This window comes from Marmota marmota, unplaced genomic scaffold, assembly GCF_001458135.2.
Source record: "Marmota marmota marmota unplaced genomic scaffold, marMar, whole genome shotgun sequence".
Lineage (NCBI taxonomy): Eukaryota > Metazoa > Chordata > Mammalia > Rodentia > Sciuridae > Marmota > Marmota marmota.
The window spans coordinates 6,486,281-6,500,830 of record NW_026000229.1 but is presented as its reverse complement, the minus strand read 5'-3'; the positions used below and the strand labels follow the sequence as shown (position 1 = coordinate 6,500,830).

Genomic DNA, 14,550 nt, shown 5'->3' with positions numbered 1-14,550 from the left:
CTTATCAAACATTCCATTTGGGTGCTCCACTTCAGACCTCTTCTGGCAAATAAATGGAGGACACCAGCACAGACTGTTACATTTTCTTGTTTAAGTGCCTCAGGAGACATTTTTTTATTTCACAAGCATAACTTTGGTAACTAGAGTTTTCCCTTTGGAGAGTGTCAGTTTTGAGCAGCAAAAGCTGCTAGTTATTATTGATAGCCACTGAAGTCATTCCACAGTGGCTGCAAGCCCAAGGATTGCTCTTTGGACTGACCTGTATTGGGTATAGCGTCTCTTGCTAAAAGCCTGTTATAAGTTAAAATAGTTTTGACAGTGTTTTCAAGTGCATATCTTTGTCTCCAAACATAATTAGCGTGCAAAATGAAACCCTTAAAGTTCAGGCTTTGTGGCTTAGACAGTAGCTCCATCTGGTGCTTGCTAAAGGTGTTTGTTTCATCTCTTGGTTTCATGCAGCATGAATGCAGATGTACACAGAACTTGTAAAGGGATGTCAACTCTAACATGGGTTTCTAATTCACACAGCTCTGACATAAGTTAATTGTGTTCCTGGCAAATCTCATTTAGTAATTCTATTGATAATGTGATCACTGCTAGTCAATTCAATAGTATTCTTTTGACTGAATTAACTTATACTCAAAGTGAGGAATTATTTTTAATATTTCATATTTCTTGGGAAAACAAATATACTACTTCACAGACAAAACTTAGCCCTCTCTTATCAGGGGCAGGTTTAACTTGATTAACAAGATATTGTCTTCAGTGCCATATAGTGTTAAATCCATACAGGCAATATTTTTAAAAAATTATTAATGACTGATAGGAATGATTCAAACTACTACTAGAAGTTATGTCTGAGTAATAGAATTACATGTGGTTTGTTTATGTATTTTTGAATTTCCACAGTAAGCATATAACATAAGAAAAAACTATCTAACAAAAGAAAAAATAATTAGAAAACAAAACGTAGTGTAAGTAGCTATAGCCTTATATCCCAGTTCTAGATTTCTGATTCACTGTGTGAACTTAGGAAAGTCACTTTCTCTTCAGGACTTTGGGTCTCTTTCCATAAAACAAAAGGATTGAGCTAGGGTGCTGAGGTTTGTGTTATCCCCTCTTTTTCCTGTCTTGTCAGCCTCAGCCATCTCCTGTGTCTTTCCCCAGTATTATTCAACAGTATCTGGTTTCTCCCATCTTAAAATGAGAAAATCCTTTCTGGACCCCCATACTCCCAGCTCTTTCTTTCTTCAGCTTTCCACCTAAACGTTCCAAAAAGTTATCCACATTGCTCTGTTACCTCACTCTTCAGCTCACTGCAGTCAGGTCTCCATCCCACCACTGTACCAGAAAGTACAGTTCATCCTCAGGTCACTGATGAGTTCATGTTGCCGTGTCCAATGGGACATGTAAGTCTTTGTTTTCCATTACCTCTCAGCAGCAATTGAAATAATTGCCTTTTCCCTCTCTTAATGACATTTCCTCCTCTGGCTTCGTCTCTTCACACCTTGAATGTTACTTTTCTGTTTTGCAGGGAATTATCCTCTTCTTTCTGGTTCACACACCTTTCTAGATCCTTATCAGTCTTCTTTTTTGGCCTAGGTATTTCTCTACTAGTAATTCTCAAATAGACAAGAACCACAGAATTCTCTTCTATGTTCCAGGACTCCTGAATTCACCTGTCTGTTTTATTCTCTGCAGGCTCCAAAGTATGGACCCTTTCCTCAAAATCATACATCCTCCATTGCTCTCTGTCTTAGCAAACAGTCCCATACATCACTGGAATAAACTCAAAACTTCAACACTTATGTGCTCCAAAATCCATTCACTCCTTCATCCACCTTTCTGTGGCTTCCCTGATGCCATACCATAATCCAGATCCTCATCAAAACTTTATTTGCCCAAATCAGCCCTTTCAACAGTCTCCTGCCATCCATCCTGTTCTCCAAAGTCCATTTTCTATCCTGCAGCAAAAGTGTTTTTTTTAATTAGCTTTGCTGAAGATTAATTTACATATAATAAAATTCACTTTTTTATTGTATAATTCTATAAGTTTTGTCAATGGGTGCAGTTATATGACTACCACCATACAATGTTTAAATTGTTTCCAGTTTTTGTCTACCAGTTTCAGTGTAAACGGAAGTTTCCATTTATCTTGGGTAAATATCTAGGAATAGGATTGCTAGGTTCCAAGACAAGTTTATGTTTAACCTTTTAAGAAACTGCCAAACTGTTTTCAAAGTCCTTGAACCATTTGAAGCCCCATTGGCAATATACAGTAGGAGAGTTCCAATTGTTGCACGTTTTGACTAGCCTGAATCAGTTTTTATTTTTTTTTAATATTTATTTTTTAGTTGTAGTTGGACACAACACCCTTGTTTTATTTTTTATTTACTTTTATGTGGTACTGAGGATCGAACCCAGGGCCTCGCACATGCTAGACAAACACTCTACCACTGAGCCACAACCCCAGCCCCCAGTTTTTACTTTTGTTTTAATTTTATTTTAATCATTCCAATAAATGCATAGTGGTAGCTCATTGTAGTTTTGATTTGCATTTCCATGTGGCTAAGGATTCTTAGATCTTTCATATATTTATTTATATGTACACCATTATCTTTGGTAAAGTGCTCAAATCTTTTAACAGGTTTTTATTGGGTAGGATTTTTTTTGTTGAGTTTTTAAAATCCTTTGTATATTCTAGATACCAAGTCCTTTGTCAAATAAAATTTATTTTACAAAAAATTTCTCATCTGTGGCCTGACTTCATTCTCCTGTTGATGTCTTTGGCAGAGCAAGCATTTATTTTGAAGTTCAAATTATTGGTTTGTTCTTTCATACTTATGTGTTGTATCTTCAAACTCTGCCTAACTTAAGATTGCAATGATTTACTCCTTCATTTTCTTGTAAGTTTTATAGCTTCATACTTTATACTTAGGTCTATTATTCTTTTGGAGTTAAATTTTGTGTGTGATGTGAGGTGTAGATCAAGGTTCACTTTGTTGTCTGTAAGTATCTAATTATTCAACTACATTTGTTAAAAAGACTGTCTTTTTCTCTTTTGTCAAAAATTTGTTGACTATACTTATGTGGGTCTATGTCTGAACTCTATTCTTTTCTGATCTGTTAGGGGTCAACAGCAAATTTTTTCTGCAAAGGACCAGATAGTAAATATTTTAGATTTTGTAGGCCAAAAGGCACAGTGAAAGATATTATCTAGGTACTTGTGTAACAAGAGAATACAAATTTCTACCAATTCTCTATGAAATTAAAAAATACAATGAAGTATTCTAATCTAATAAGAAGAATGGGATTCTTTTCAGTGAAATAAATAACATTTTGCTTAAGTAGGGTTCAAAGTTAGGGTTTCCTCTTGTCCAAATTGATTTCAAAATATTCATCTATTGGTGCATATCTGTAGTGAAATATTTCATATTTTAGCTTTGAAAAATGTCTTTTTCCATAAGTTGTACGGGTACCAGTGGAAACCCTGCAGTTTGTGGAGTAGCAACAGCACTGCAAATCAGTCACTGTTCAATTCTCCATTGTAGCACAACGGCCAGAGACAATAGGTAAACACAAAAGTGTAATTATGTTCTAATAGAGGTTTATTTGTGAGCACTGAAATTTGAATTTCATATAATTTCCACTGGTCATGAAATATTATTCTTTTGATTTTTTCTAAACTATTTAAAAATACCTAAGCCTTCTTAGCATAGGGCACAAAAACCAGGGCAAACTAGTTTTGGCCTATGGGCTATAATTACCCCCTCATCCCTCCCTATTCCCCACCCAAATTTCTATCCTTCCACTAATACCACACTGTCAGGATTACTATAATTTTATCTAAAGACTTAAAATCAAATAGTGTGAGTTTACCAACTTGTTCTTTTTCTAAATTGTTTTAACTATTCTAGTTCTTTTACCTTTCTTTCCATATAAATTTAGCTTATTGTCTTCTACCAGAAATGTTGCTCTGATTTTGATTGGACTTATGTTGCCTCTGAAAACCAATCTGAGGAGAATTGACATCTTAACACTATCTAAAGAACTTAGTAAATCTCTCCATTTAGGTCCACTTTGATTCTTTTATCAGTGTTTTGTAGTTTTTCCCATATGGGTTTTAGATTTTACACATATTTGTTAGATTTATACCCAAGGATTTCATGGTTTTGGTCAGAGCTGTCTTTTAGTTATTGATTTCTCACTGCTCTCAGGATAAATTCTTTAATCTTAAAAGGCTAAAAACTTTTAAAGATTAAAACCTCTTGGCCCCTTCTCTATTTTTTTAGCCAAACTTTTTGCTACTCCCCCTCATTCACAATGTTCAGGTCTCGGATTAGGAGGAAATGATTTTGTGTTTGTTTATTTAATTTACTAAGGGGTATAATTTTTAGAATATCTAAAAGAGTAAATAAATGTGTTCGAATAAAAAAATTGAAGAATGTATTTTCATCTTACTGGGTCATTGGGTTTTCTGTGTGGACTTCTTTTGCCCCTTAAGTCTGTAATTCTACTAAGACAGAATGCTTTATAATTATTGATTATAAGGGACTTTGCTTTGTAATATTAGCTTTAAAAAACATATTTTCATTCCTTAGAAACATACTGAAACTTGGCACACACACACAAAAAACAAACAAACAAACAAACAAACAAAAAACTGGCTTTCTGATCAAACTAAGGATCCTGTCACTGTCATTATATACAGATGAAGTTAAACTTTCTGTTTATTAAAATAGTTTTTATAAGCCTATTACCAACTTTATTATAATAGTCAAAGTAGAAACACAGAATAGTAGTGGTATTCTGTGAAAAGGTCTACAGCTATTTTAGTCAGTTTTTTCAGCGATCTGACAAGAATAATTTAGAGAAGGAAAATTTTATTTGGGGCTCACGGTTTAGAGGTCTCGTCCATAGATGGCCGACTCCATTCCGTGGTGCCTGAGATGGAAGCAGAACAACATGGCAGAATTGTGTGGTGGAAGAAAGCAGCTCAGGACATGGCCACCAGGAAATAGTGTTTACTCACCAAGAACAAAATATATACCCCAAAGGCATGCCACCAGTGACACACCTCCTCCAGCTACAACCTACCTGCCTACAGTTACCACCCAGTTAATCCATTCAAGTGTATTAATGCACTGAATAGGTTAAAACTTTCATAACTCAAACATTTCACCTCTAAACTTTCTTGCATTGTCTCACACATGAGTTTTTGGGACACACTTTATCTAATACGTAACAGCAGCTATGAGCCTAAAACAAAAGAGAGCCACAAGATTCATTGTTCTAAACCTAAAAAACAGTACATTTAATTACCAGTGTTTATTCATTATGCTAGACCTACAGAGCTCAAAAACTAATGGGGAAACAACTAAAAATGAAAGCACTTGTTCACAAAGGCATATCTAAAAGACTTTAATAATCCAAAGAGAAATGAGTAGCCCACGTGAAATTGAGAATATAAGATGATAAGTTGATTTTCAAGACACAGATAGAAGGGAGGCAGGGACCACATCTTAAAAGGTAAGGGGCTTGCATTGTATCCTGTAACTCAGAGGTTCTAACACTTCACTGCACTTAAAATTACCTGGAGGAACTTGTTAAAATTTCAGAATCCTGGATTTTTCCCCCAAAGATTGACTGAGTAGATCTACCATGATTGCCTAAGTGAGCTAGCACCACCCAGGATGCACACTGACATTTAAGAGCCAATGCATTTGGTAAAATTGGTTCACAGAATAGTTTTTAAGCTGGTTAATATGATGATTGTAGTAGCATTTTAGAAAGTTAGATAAGATTGGTTCACAGAATAGTTTTTAAACTGGTTAATATGATAATTATAGTAGGATTTTAGAAAGTTAAATCTGATAGTAGTGTAAAATGGAATCATCTGAGATTAAAATGCAAATTCTGATTCATTAGGTCTGGAGTTGGGTCTAAGGTAACTGCATTTCTAACAAATTCCCAGGTGAGGCTGGTATTGCTTACCTGTAGCAAAGGAAACAGAGGCTATATTAGAGTGGGTGAGACTACACATCATGGAGATTAGTTAATAGCCTATCACATTTATCCAGGCAAAAGAGACTGAGTATCTGAACTACTAGTAGTATTCGATAATGGCAAGAATGGGTTGCAATGAAATGTAATAAAATAAAAATTACAAGATAAAATTGATACAACTAACTTAGGGAGTTTAGTAAGGATTGGAGTTAGTAGGAGGAGGAGAGATGTCAAAGATGATCAGAAGGTTGACATTTAGCTGTCTAGGTGGATGGTGATGACATTAGCTATAATATAAGATAAAGAAAAGGTGAAAGGTGGCTTGGGATGTGGAGGAGGACTGGGTAGAGGAGAGAAGTTACTTGGAGTTGAGAAATGAGGTAGCCAGAGGAGGATTCATTTTGAATGCTTTGAATTCAAAGAGTCTGTGAAATAACTAAAATTTCAAGGGGTGTTGGAAGAAGAGGAACTCATAAATAACTAATAAATATTAGAGAGATTGGTTGATAACAGAATGAGCAGTATCAAAGTCATTTCCAGGTGGTTGCAGATGTAGCTATTTGGTAGACCACTTGGCCTAGCAAATTCAAGGCCACGGGTTGGATCTCTAGCAATGCAAATACACACACACAAATACGCACAATTTCCAAGAGAGGAAGGTCATATCATTGCCACAGAGATAGCAAGCCAAAAAGAGTGCATAGTTCTAATTAAGAGGCTCACTTTCTAAGTTGCTGATTGGCTAAAGGGATATTATGAAGCCTCCAAATTAGCTCATCTCTTAATCTTTTAATTTAAGGAAAAGTTTAAGAAGGAGCCAGTTTTTTCAAGTCATTCATAACGTTAAGCCTTATAGTACCTTTTTCATTCAGATTATTTTTTCCTTTTCCCCCCACAGATTGATCATACTTAGAAGAGCTGCTGTAATAACACAGGGGAGGTGAAAACTAACAGATGAAAGTTTTGCCATGCACTGAAAGAAAAGCATTGTCTGTGAAGTTCTATTTTTAAAAATGTCTGCTTGTAACACCTTCACTGAACACGTTTGGAAGCCTGGTGAATGCAAGAATTGCTTTAAACCTAAAAGCTTACACCAACTCCCTCCAGACTCTGAGAAGGCATCCACCACCCATGGCAATGTGAAAACTAATGCCAATCACAGTAATAACCACCGTGTCAGGAACACCGGAAATTTCCGGCCTCCTGTGGCTAAAAAACCCACTATAGCTGTGAAGCCCACTATGATGGTGGCAGATGGGCAGAGTGTATGTGCTGAGCTTAGCATCCAAGAACACTGTGAGAACAAACCTGTCATTGTAGGGTGGAACCGAAACAGGACTGCCTTGAGTCAGAAACCACTTAACAATAATAATGAAGATGAGATTGAAGGATTTAGCCATGTTCCTAAGCCTTATGGCAACAATGATAGTGCAAAGAAGATATCAAATAACAATAATGGGCTAACTGAAGTGTTAAAAGAGATAGCAGGTTTGGACACCAACCCTCAGATAAGAGGAAATGAAACAAACTCCAGAGAAACATTCTTAGGAAGAATAAATGATTGCTACAAACGATCATTGGAAAGACAGCTTCCTCCAAGTTGCATGATTGGTGGCATCAAGGATACTCAGGGCAAACATGTTAGTTTGAGTGGGAGCACAGAAGTAATCAGTAATGAAGGGGGACGGTTCTGCTACCCAGAGTTCTCTAGTGGTGAGGAGAGTGAGGAAGATGTACTTTTCAGTAACTTGGAAGAAGAACATGAGAGCTGGGATGAAAGCGATGAAGAGCTACTGGCCATGGAGATTCGCATGAGGGGTCAACCTCGCTTTGCTAACTTTAGAGCAAATACTTTGTCTCCTGTTCGATTCTTTGTGGACAAAAAATGGAATACCATCCCCCTACGAAATAAGTCACTCCAGAGAATCTGTGCTGTAGACTATGATGACAGCTATGATGAAATCCTGAACGGTTATGAGGACAATTCTGTGGTCTCCTATGGACAAGGAAGCATTCAGAGCATGGTGTCATCTGACTCCACATCACCAGATTCTTCTTTAACAGAAGAATCACATTCTGAGACAGCCAGTAGTTTATCCCAGAAGATTTGTAATGGGGGGATATCTCCTAATAACCCAGGAGAGTCTAAGGACATGAAGGAAATTGAACCCAATAATGAAAGCCTTCCTGGTAATAATCTGGAGAAGGAATCGTTACAAGCTTCCAAAAGCTCAGTTAAAGTTCCAGAGACACACAAAGCAGTCCTTGCTCTCCGATTAGAAGAGAAGGATGGCAAGATTGCTGTGCAAACTGAGAAGCAAGAAAGTAAAGCCTCTACAGATATTGCTGGACAAGCAGTAACCATAAACCTCGTCCCTGTAGAGGAGCAAGCAAAGCCCTACCGAGTTGTAAATCTGGAACAGCCATTGTGCAAGCCATATACTGTCGTGGATGTGTCAGCAGCCATGGCCAGTGAGCACCTTGAGGGCCCTGTTAATATCCCCAAGACAAAAATCTCATCTTCTACTCCAAACTCCCCAGTATCTTCACCTGCATTGACACCAGGACAGATAAATACCCATTTCCAAAAATCCAGTGCAATCCGATACCAGGAAGTGTGGACTTCCAGCACCAGTCCACGACAAAAGATCCCTAAAGTGGAATTAATTACTGGTGGAACTGGACCAAATATCCTGCCAAGGAAAAATTGTCACAAATCCGCACCTACTTCACCCACAGCTACAAACATTTCCTCTAAAACCATCCCTGTTAAGTCACCTAATTTGTCTGAAATAAAATTTAATAGTTACAACAATGCTGGTATGCCACCTTTTCCAATTATCATTCATGATGAGCCAACGTATGCTCGGAGTTCCAAAAATGCTATTAAAGTTCCCATTGTTATTAATCCAAATGCATATGACAATCTAGCCATCTACAAAAGTTTTTTGGGAACAAGTGGAGAACTCTCAGTGAAGGAAAAAACCACAAGTGTAATAAGCCATACTTATGAAGAAATAGAAAGTGAAAACAAAGTGTCTGATGCCACTAGCAAACCCACTGAATGTCCCCAAGCCAAAGGGTTTTCAAACAGCACAGAGCGTAAAAGGGGCTCCGTGGCTCAGAAGGTTCAGGAGTTTAACAACTGTCTCAACAGAGGTCAGTCTTCCCCACAGAGAAGTTATAGTTCCAGTCACAGCTCCCCAGCAAAAATCCAGAGAACCACTCAAGAGCCTGTGGCCAAAACAGAAGGCACACAGGAGCCTCAGCTGGTGGACAGCAGTGGCAGCAGTAGGGAGAAAGCAAGCATAGTGCTTTCTCAGATTGTGGCTACTATCCAGCCCCCCCAGTCTCCTCCAGAAACACCTCAGGCTGGCCCTAAGGCCTGCAGTGTGGAAGAGCTTTACGCCATTCCTCCAGATGCTGATGCTGTGAAGAGTCCACCTAAGGGTACACCAGTCCGACCCAAGTCACTCTTCACATCTCAACTTAGTGGTGAGGCTGAAGCACCTTCGACCGCAGAAAGTCCTACCAATAAAGTACAGAAAGACCCATTCTCAAAGCCAGTTGCCTCCCCTCCTTCCAAATTAGTGAGCAACCCCCAAAGTGAGCCACCACCTCCCTTTCCCCCGCCTCGCTCTACTTCTTCCCCTTACCATGCAAGTAACCTTTTACAGAGACATTTTACCAACTGGGCCAAACCAACCAGCCCTACCAGATCAACAGAAGCTGAATCAGTTTTGCACTCTGAAGGTAGCAGGCGGGCAGCTGATGCAAAGCCTAAACGCTGGATCTCATTTAAAAGCTTCTTCCGCCGTAGGAAAACAGATGAGGAAGATGACAAAGAGAAAGAACGAGAGAAAGGGAAACTGGTGGGCCTGGATGGCACAGTTATCCACATGCTGCCTCCTCCTCCAGTTCAGCGCCATCACTGGTTCACAGAGGCAAAAGGAGAGTCCAGTGAGAAGCCAGCCATTGTCTTCATGTATAGATGTGACCCTGCCCAGGACCAGCTCAATGTGGATCAGAGTAAGGCCAGGGCTGACCAGGCAGCAATCACCGAAAAGGGTAGAACAGAGGATGCATTACTGCGGGACTCAGAAAAGAAGAAGAGTAGTCATTCTTCTCCGTCACAGATTCCTGAGAAAGTTCACAGGTATGTAAAATAGACTGGCAGAATATGGGAAATTTTTAACACATTTTCACGTGTTAAGTTTTTTATCTTTTAAGACTGCATAAGAGCCATTCCTGTTTGTAAGTAGCACTCTGAGGCCATCATGCATCTTTATAACTGCATTCCAAGATTAGAATATTATTGAAGTGATCTTATTGCACTGAATAAGGTTTATAGCCCTGGATCTCTAGCTAAAATAGCCTGCTGCATTCTAGTGAATACAGAGGGACTTTAACAGAAAAGAACAAATCCACAGCACCATAACAGAAATAAAGAATACATCGTTCTGAATTGCTGTGATGGTGTGAGGAAGAAACAGAGTCAAATGAATGCTCTTTCCCTCACTGTAAATGGAATAAAACTGCATATGCAGTTCAGTTTGGCTTTCACCAAGGCATTATCTCTATACATATTACTTTATTTTAAGGGAATCTCTGGGTTTTTTATTGCTGCCTCTTTCTGTCCTCCTTTCAAGTGTTTTGGAAAAATGGGGAGTAGAGACGAGCAGTTTATAGATATTTAACTTGGAGGAGAAACATGAGTAGGTTATCGAGGTTGAGATCCTTATGGTATGATCCTCAATTCAGCTAGGCAGATTGTATGCTCATGAGATCTCTAGGCACTAATTTATTTTATTACCTTAATAATTTGTCATTGATCTCCTACTCTATGTGTGACATGTCCCAAATATTTTTCTCAAATCCTTATAAAATTCCATAAGGATTCTATAAGAACCCTGTAACTGGTTCTTCATATAAGGAAACTAAAAATCAGAGAAGTTAAGAACTGGCCAGAGTTGCAAAGCTAGTACTTGTCAGAGCTGAAATTCAAACCCTGATCTATGTCACTCTCAAGATTATATCCTTTCTAAAGCGTTGCATTATTAATGAACACAAGATCAAATAAAGGGCTGAGGATATAGATCAGTGGTAGAGTGATCGCCTAACTTTCATGAAGTCCTGGGTTCCATTGTCGGCACACCACCACCACCACACACATACTCAAAACCAAACAAAATTTTCCTGTTTGGGCTTGTGATCATTCACATAAACATTTATATTCAGGAGGTTTTTCTTTCTCATTTGTATTAGAAACAAAATTAATTAACTGCCAATAAAAGGGAGGTTTATTCCAGGTTTTTGACAAATAGGGATATGCCCTGAGTATTTCATTCTTCTGAGTCCTTCTCCCTACTTACATAGAGACAGATAGTAAACCTTCTCTACCTGACCCGACCTTCTCTCTCTGGCAAAGACATGAACCTCTGATTATTGGGGCAAATTCTCTTACCAGTTTTTCTTTAGAAAAGCATAAATAAAAATGAAATGAACAGTTAATGCCTTTACTTTTCCTAACAAAATGCTCGGGTGTTTATATGTATTCTTCATTAAAATTAGCCTTTTACATACCTTCAAATAGTTATCAAAATGGTAGCAAGTCTCTGTTTTCCTTAAATCCATGTAATAACAAAGTAACTAGAATAGTGGTAGTATATTCCTGAAAAGAATAATTTTGTCATCAGTAGTGGAAAATCATATTCAATTTTTACATACTTAGTGATAGAATGTTTTAAGCCAGTAGCAATAAAATTCATGTATTGCAGATTACTGTTTTGTTTAGAAAAGAAGCAATTTAAAAGCAGTTGGTTAGAGTTACCTAGGAGGGAATGGTAGATAGGTCTTGCAGATCAATAAACAGCTTTACTCCTAATTAAGTACTGCTGTGGTGGATGTGTTCACACCTTGGGAGGCAGAGCCAAGGAATGATAGAACATTGGCCTCTCTTGTGAGGATGTGATCTCTCCTTGGTCTGCATTCCACTATATGTGGGCTTGAAGGCAGCCCAGACTCTGGGCATGGCAGACCCTTTACTATACAGCTTATGTTTTCACTGATTGTGTTATATACTGACCAGTCATGTCTTCCAAAATTTATCAGCTCTTTATAGTTCACATAATGGATCCAAATGGCACAATTGAGTTGCCTCTTGATGCTCAAATTTGACCATGTTCCATAATTATCCAGAGGGCTGTTGAAACACAGATTGCTGAGCCCCACCCCCAGAGTTTCTGAGGCAGAGGTCTGGAGTGAGTCCTGATACTTTGTACTTCCTACAGGTTCCTGGGTAAGGCTGATGCTGCTTTCCTTGGGCCATATTTTATTACCACTGGTCTCACCACCATTCTAAAGATAACATTGCTGTAGTCTTAAGTGAAGCCATGATTGAAATATTAAGCTGTTCTTAGGGGCACACTGAAAATTTCTCATTTCATAATGTCCAGAGTAAGAAGAAAAAGAAGTATTCAATAAACTATTTTTAACATTATGAAAAGCTTAATACATGATATGCATATTGAAAAATATACATCATTTGATTTTTAAATAATTACCTCATTTGCTTGGATATGCCATTGGTATTTACTTGAAGCAACTTTGAGAGGAAAAACATTACAATCAAATGTCAACATTTGTGTTTCTGGCTTGATGGCAGTGTGATCATTAAATTACCATCCCACGGCTGGGAACACACTGCTGAAAGAAATGAAAATATGGTTTTTCTATAAGTAAATGAAGATTCCAAATCTACACTGTCATAAGGAATGAAGAATGAAAAACTACTGTGCTAAAGGCCAGACCCCAGCCTTTGAAAGATGAAAAACTTTATAGAGCCTTTTATTATAGAATTAGATTATTTCTAATTTCATTTATTAGACTGTTCAGAAAATATAAATTGAGTATGTGCCTGGAACAAATAGGGGAAAGGACACTGCTGAAATAATGGATTTGGGTTTGACTTTAGCCTCAACTATCTATCTGGTCCTTCACTAAACAGGGTTATAATAATGATATCTATCACATAGAATTAATTTGAAGATTTCATGAGAACACATACAATAGGCTTAACACAAGGTCTGGCACATATTGGATGCTTTAAGAGTAGCAGCTCCTCTGCCCTCTGTGCAAGAAATGTTAAATGTACAGAGTGGTATAATACAAAGGGATTAAATCAGCTTAGAACAGACTTCTTAGAAATGAATTTGAAATAGGATTTTGCCAGCTGGTTGGGAAAGATATTACAGGCACAAGGAACAGTATATGCAAAGTCACAGCAATGAGAACGCAAATAGAAACAGAACATGTGACTAGAAAAGCATAATGGATAATCTAGAAGATCAAAAACAAGCTAAACTCATGGAAGGTGAGCCAGTGTGGGGTTGGGGAACGGTGGAAAAGGAGGAGGGTACAAGGTTTCAGTGATATATTGCACAACTTGGTAACCATAGTTAATGTAATATATACTTCAAAATTGCTGAAAGAATTTATTTTGAACCTTTTCACCACAAAAGAATAAGATGATGAGGTGATGGATTTTGTATAGTATAGTTTGTATAGTATTAGTATAATCAGTTTTGCTTAATCTTTCTACAGTGCAAATATATATATAACATTGCAATCTATAAGTATATATAATCATTATTTATCAAAAAAAACATTTAAAAAATAGTCCAGTGGTTCTTAAAGTATTGTCCATGTAAGGTCAAACAATGACCATACAAAATTCTCTATTTCATAATAATACTGCCAAAGTTGGGGTCTTGAATGTCACTGAAAGGCCCATTTTGTTAAAGGCTGTGTTATCAGCCTGTTGTCCTGTTGGGAGATGGTGGAAACTTCAGGAGGTGGGGCCTAGTAGAAGGAAGTTAGGTCACTGACGGTGTGTCCTTGGAGGGAATATTGGGACCCAGAACCCTCCTCTCTCTCTCTCTCATTGCTTCCTGGCCACCAAGGTAGAAGTTTCCTTTGCTACCTACTACCTGCCATAATGTACTCCCTCACTACAGGCCCAAAGGCAGTTGTGCCAAGTGACCATGGACTGAAAATTTCTGACCAAAAGAAACCTTTCCTCCTTGTAAGTTGATCATATCAGGTATTTTGTCACAGTGACAAAAAGCTAATTAACCCAAATATTAAGACCTTTGTCTTTTTCATTGTGTTGACCTTTGCACTGATAGTGCAAAAACAGTTGTAGGTAAAATGACTTATACCTTAGCATAAATCAAAGCCATCACGTGATACTGTATTAGGAGTTGAAGGGGAAAAAAGAGTTTCATTTAAGAATGCCCTTGATGAAGTAGTAAATTTTATTAAATCTCAACCTTTGAGTATCTTTTTAAAATTCTTCATGATTAAACAGGAAGTAGATATAGAGTACTTCAGCTGCATACACACAAAAATCACTTGTGAAATAGTTGCAATTGCAAAGGTTGAGTTAGGAAGCTTAACTAGCACTCTCTTTCATAGACCACCTTGGAGGAACAACTAGCAGATCAACTCATTATTCAAATGAGTCCTGGCAGATATTTTCTTAAA

At 37.7% G+C, this 14,550-nt stretch overlaps 1 protein-coding gene across 9 annotated transcripts in view; it reads left to right on the top strand.

Annotated features, from left to right (window-relative positions):
- The window catches only part of Peak1 (pseudopodium enriched atypical kinase 1), a 262,298-nt gene that overhangs the window by 192,326 nt on the left and 55,422 nt on the right, over nt 1-14,550 (top strand). For all 9 annotated transcript variants that reach the window (XM_048793226.1, XM_048793222.1, XM_048793220.1 and 6 more), the window contains one exon: nt 6,905-10,162. In XM_048793226.1, the coding sequence (XP_048649183.1) occupies nt 7,020-10,162 (3,143 nt within the window). In that variant the 5' untranslated portion in view covers nt 6,905-7,019. The remainder of the gene's footprint in view (nt 1-6,904; nt 10,163-14,550) is intronic.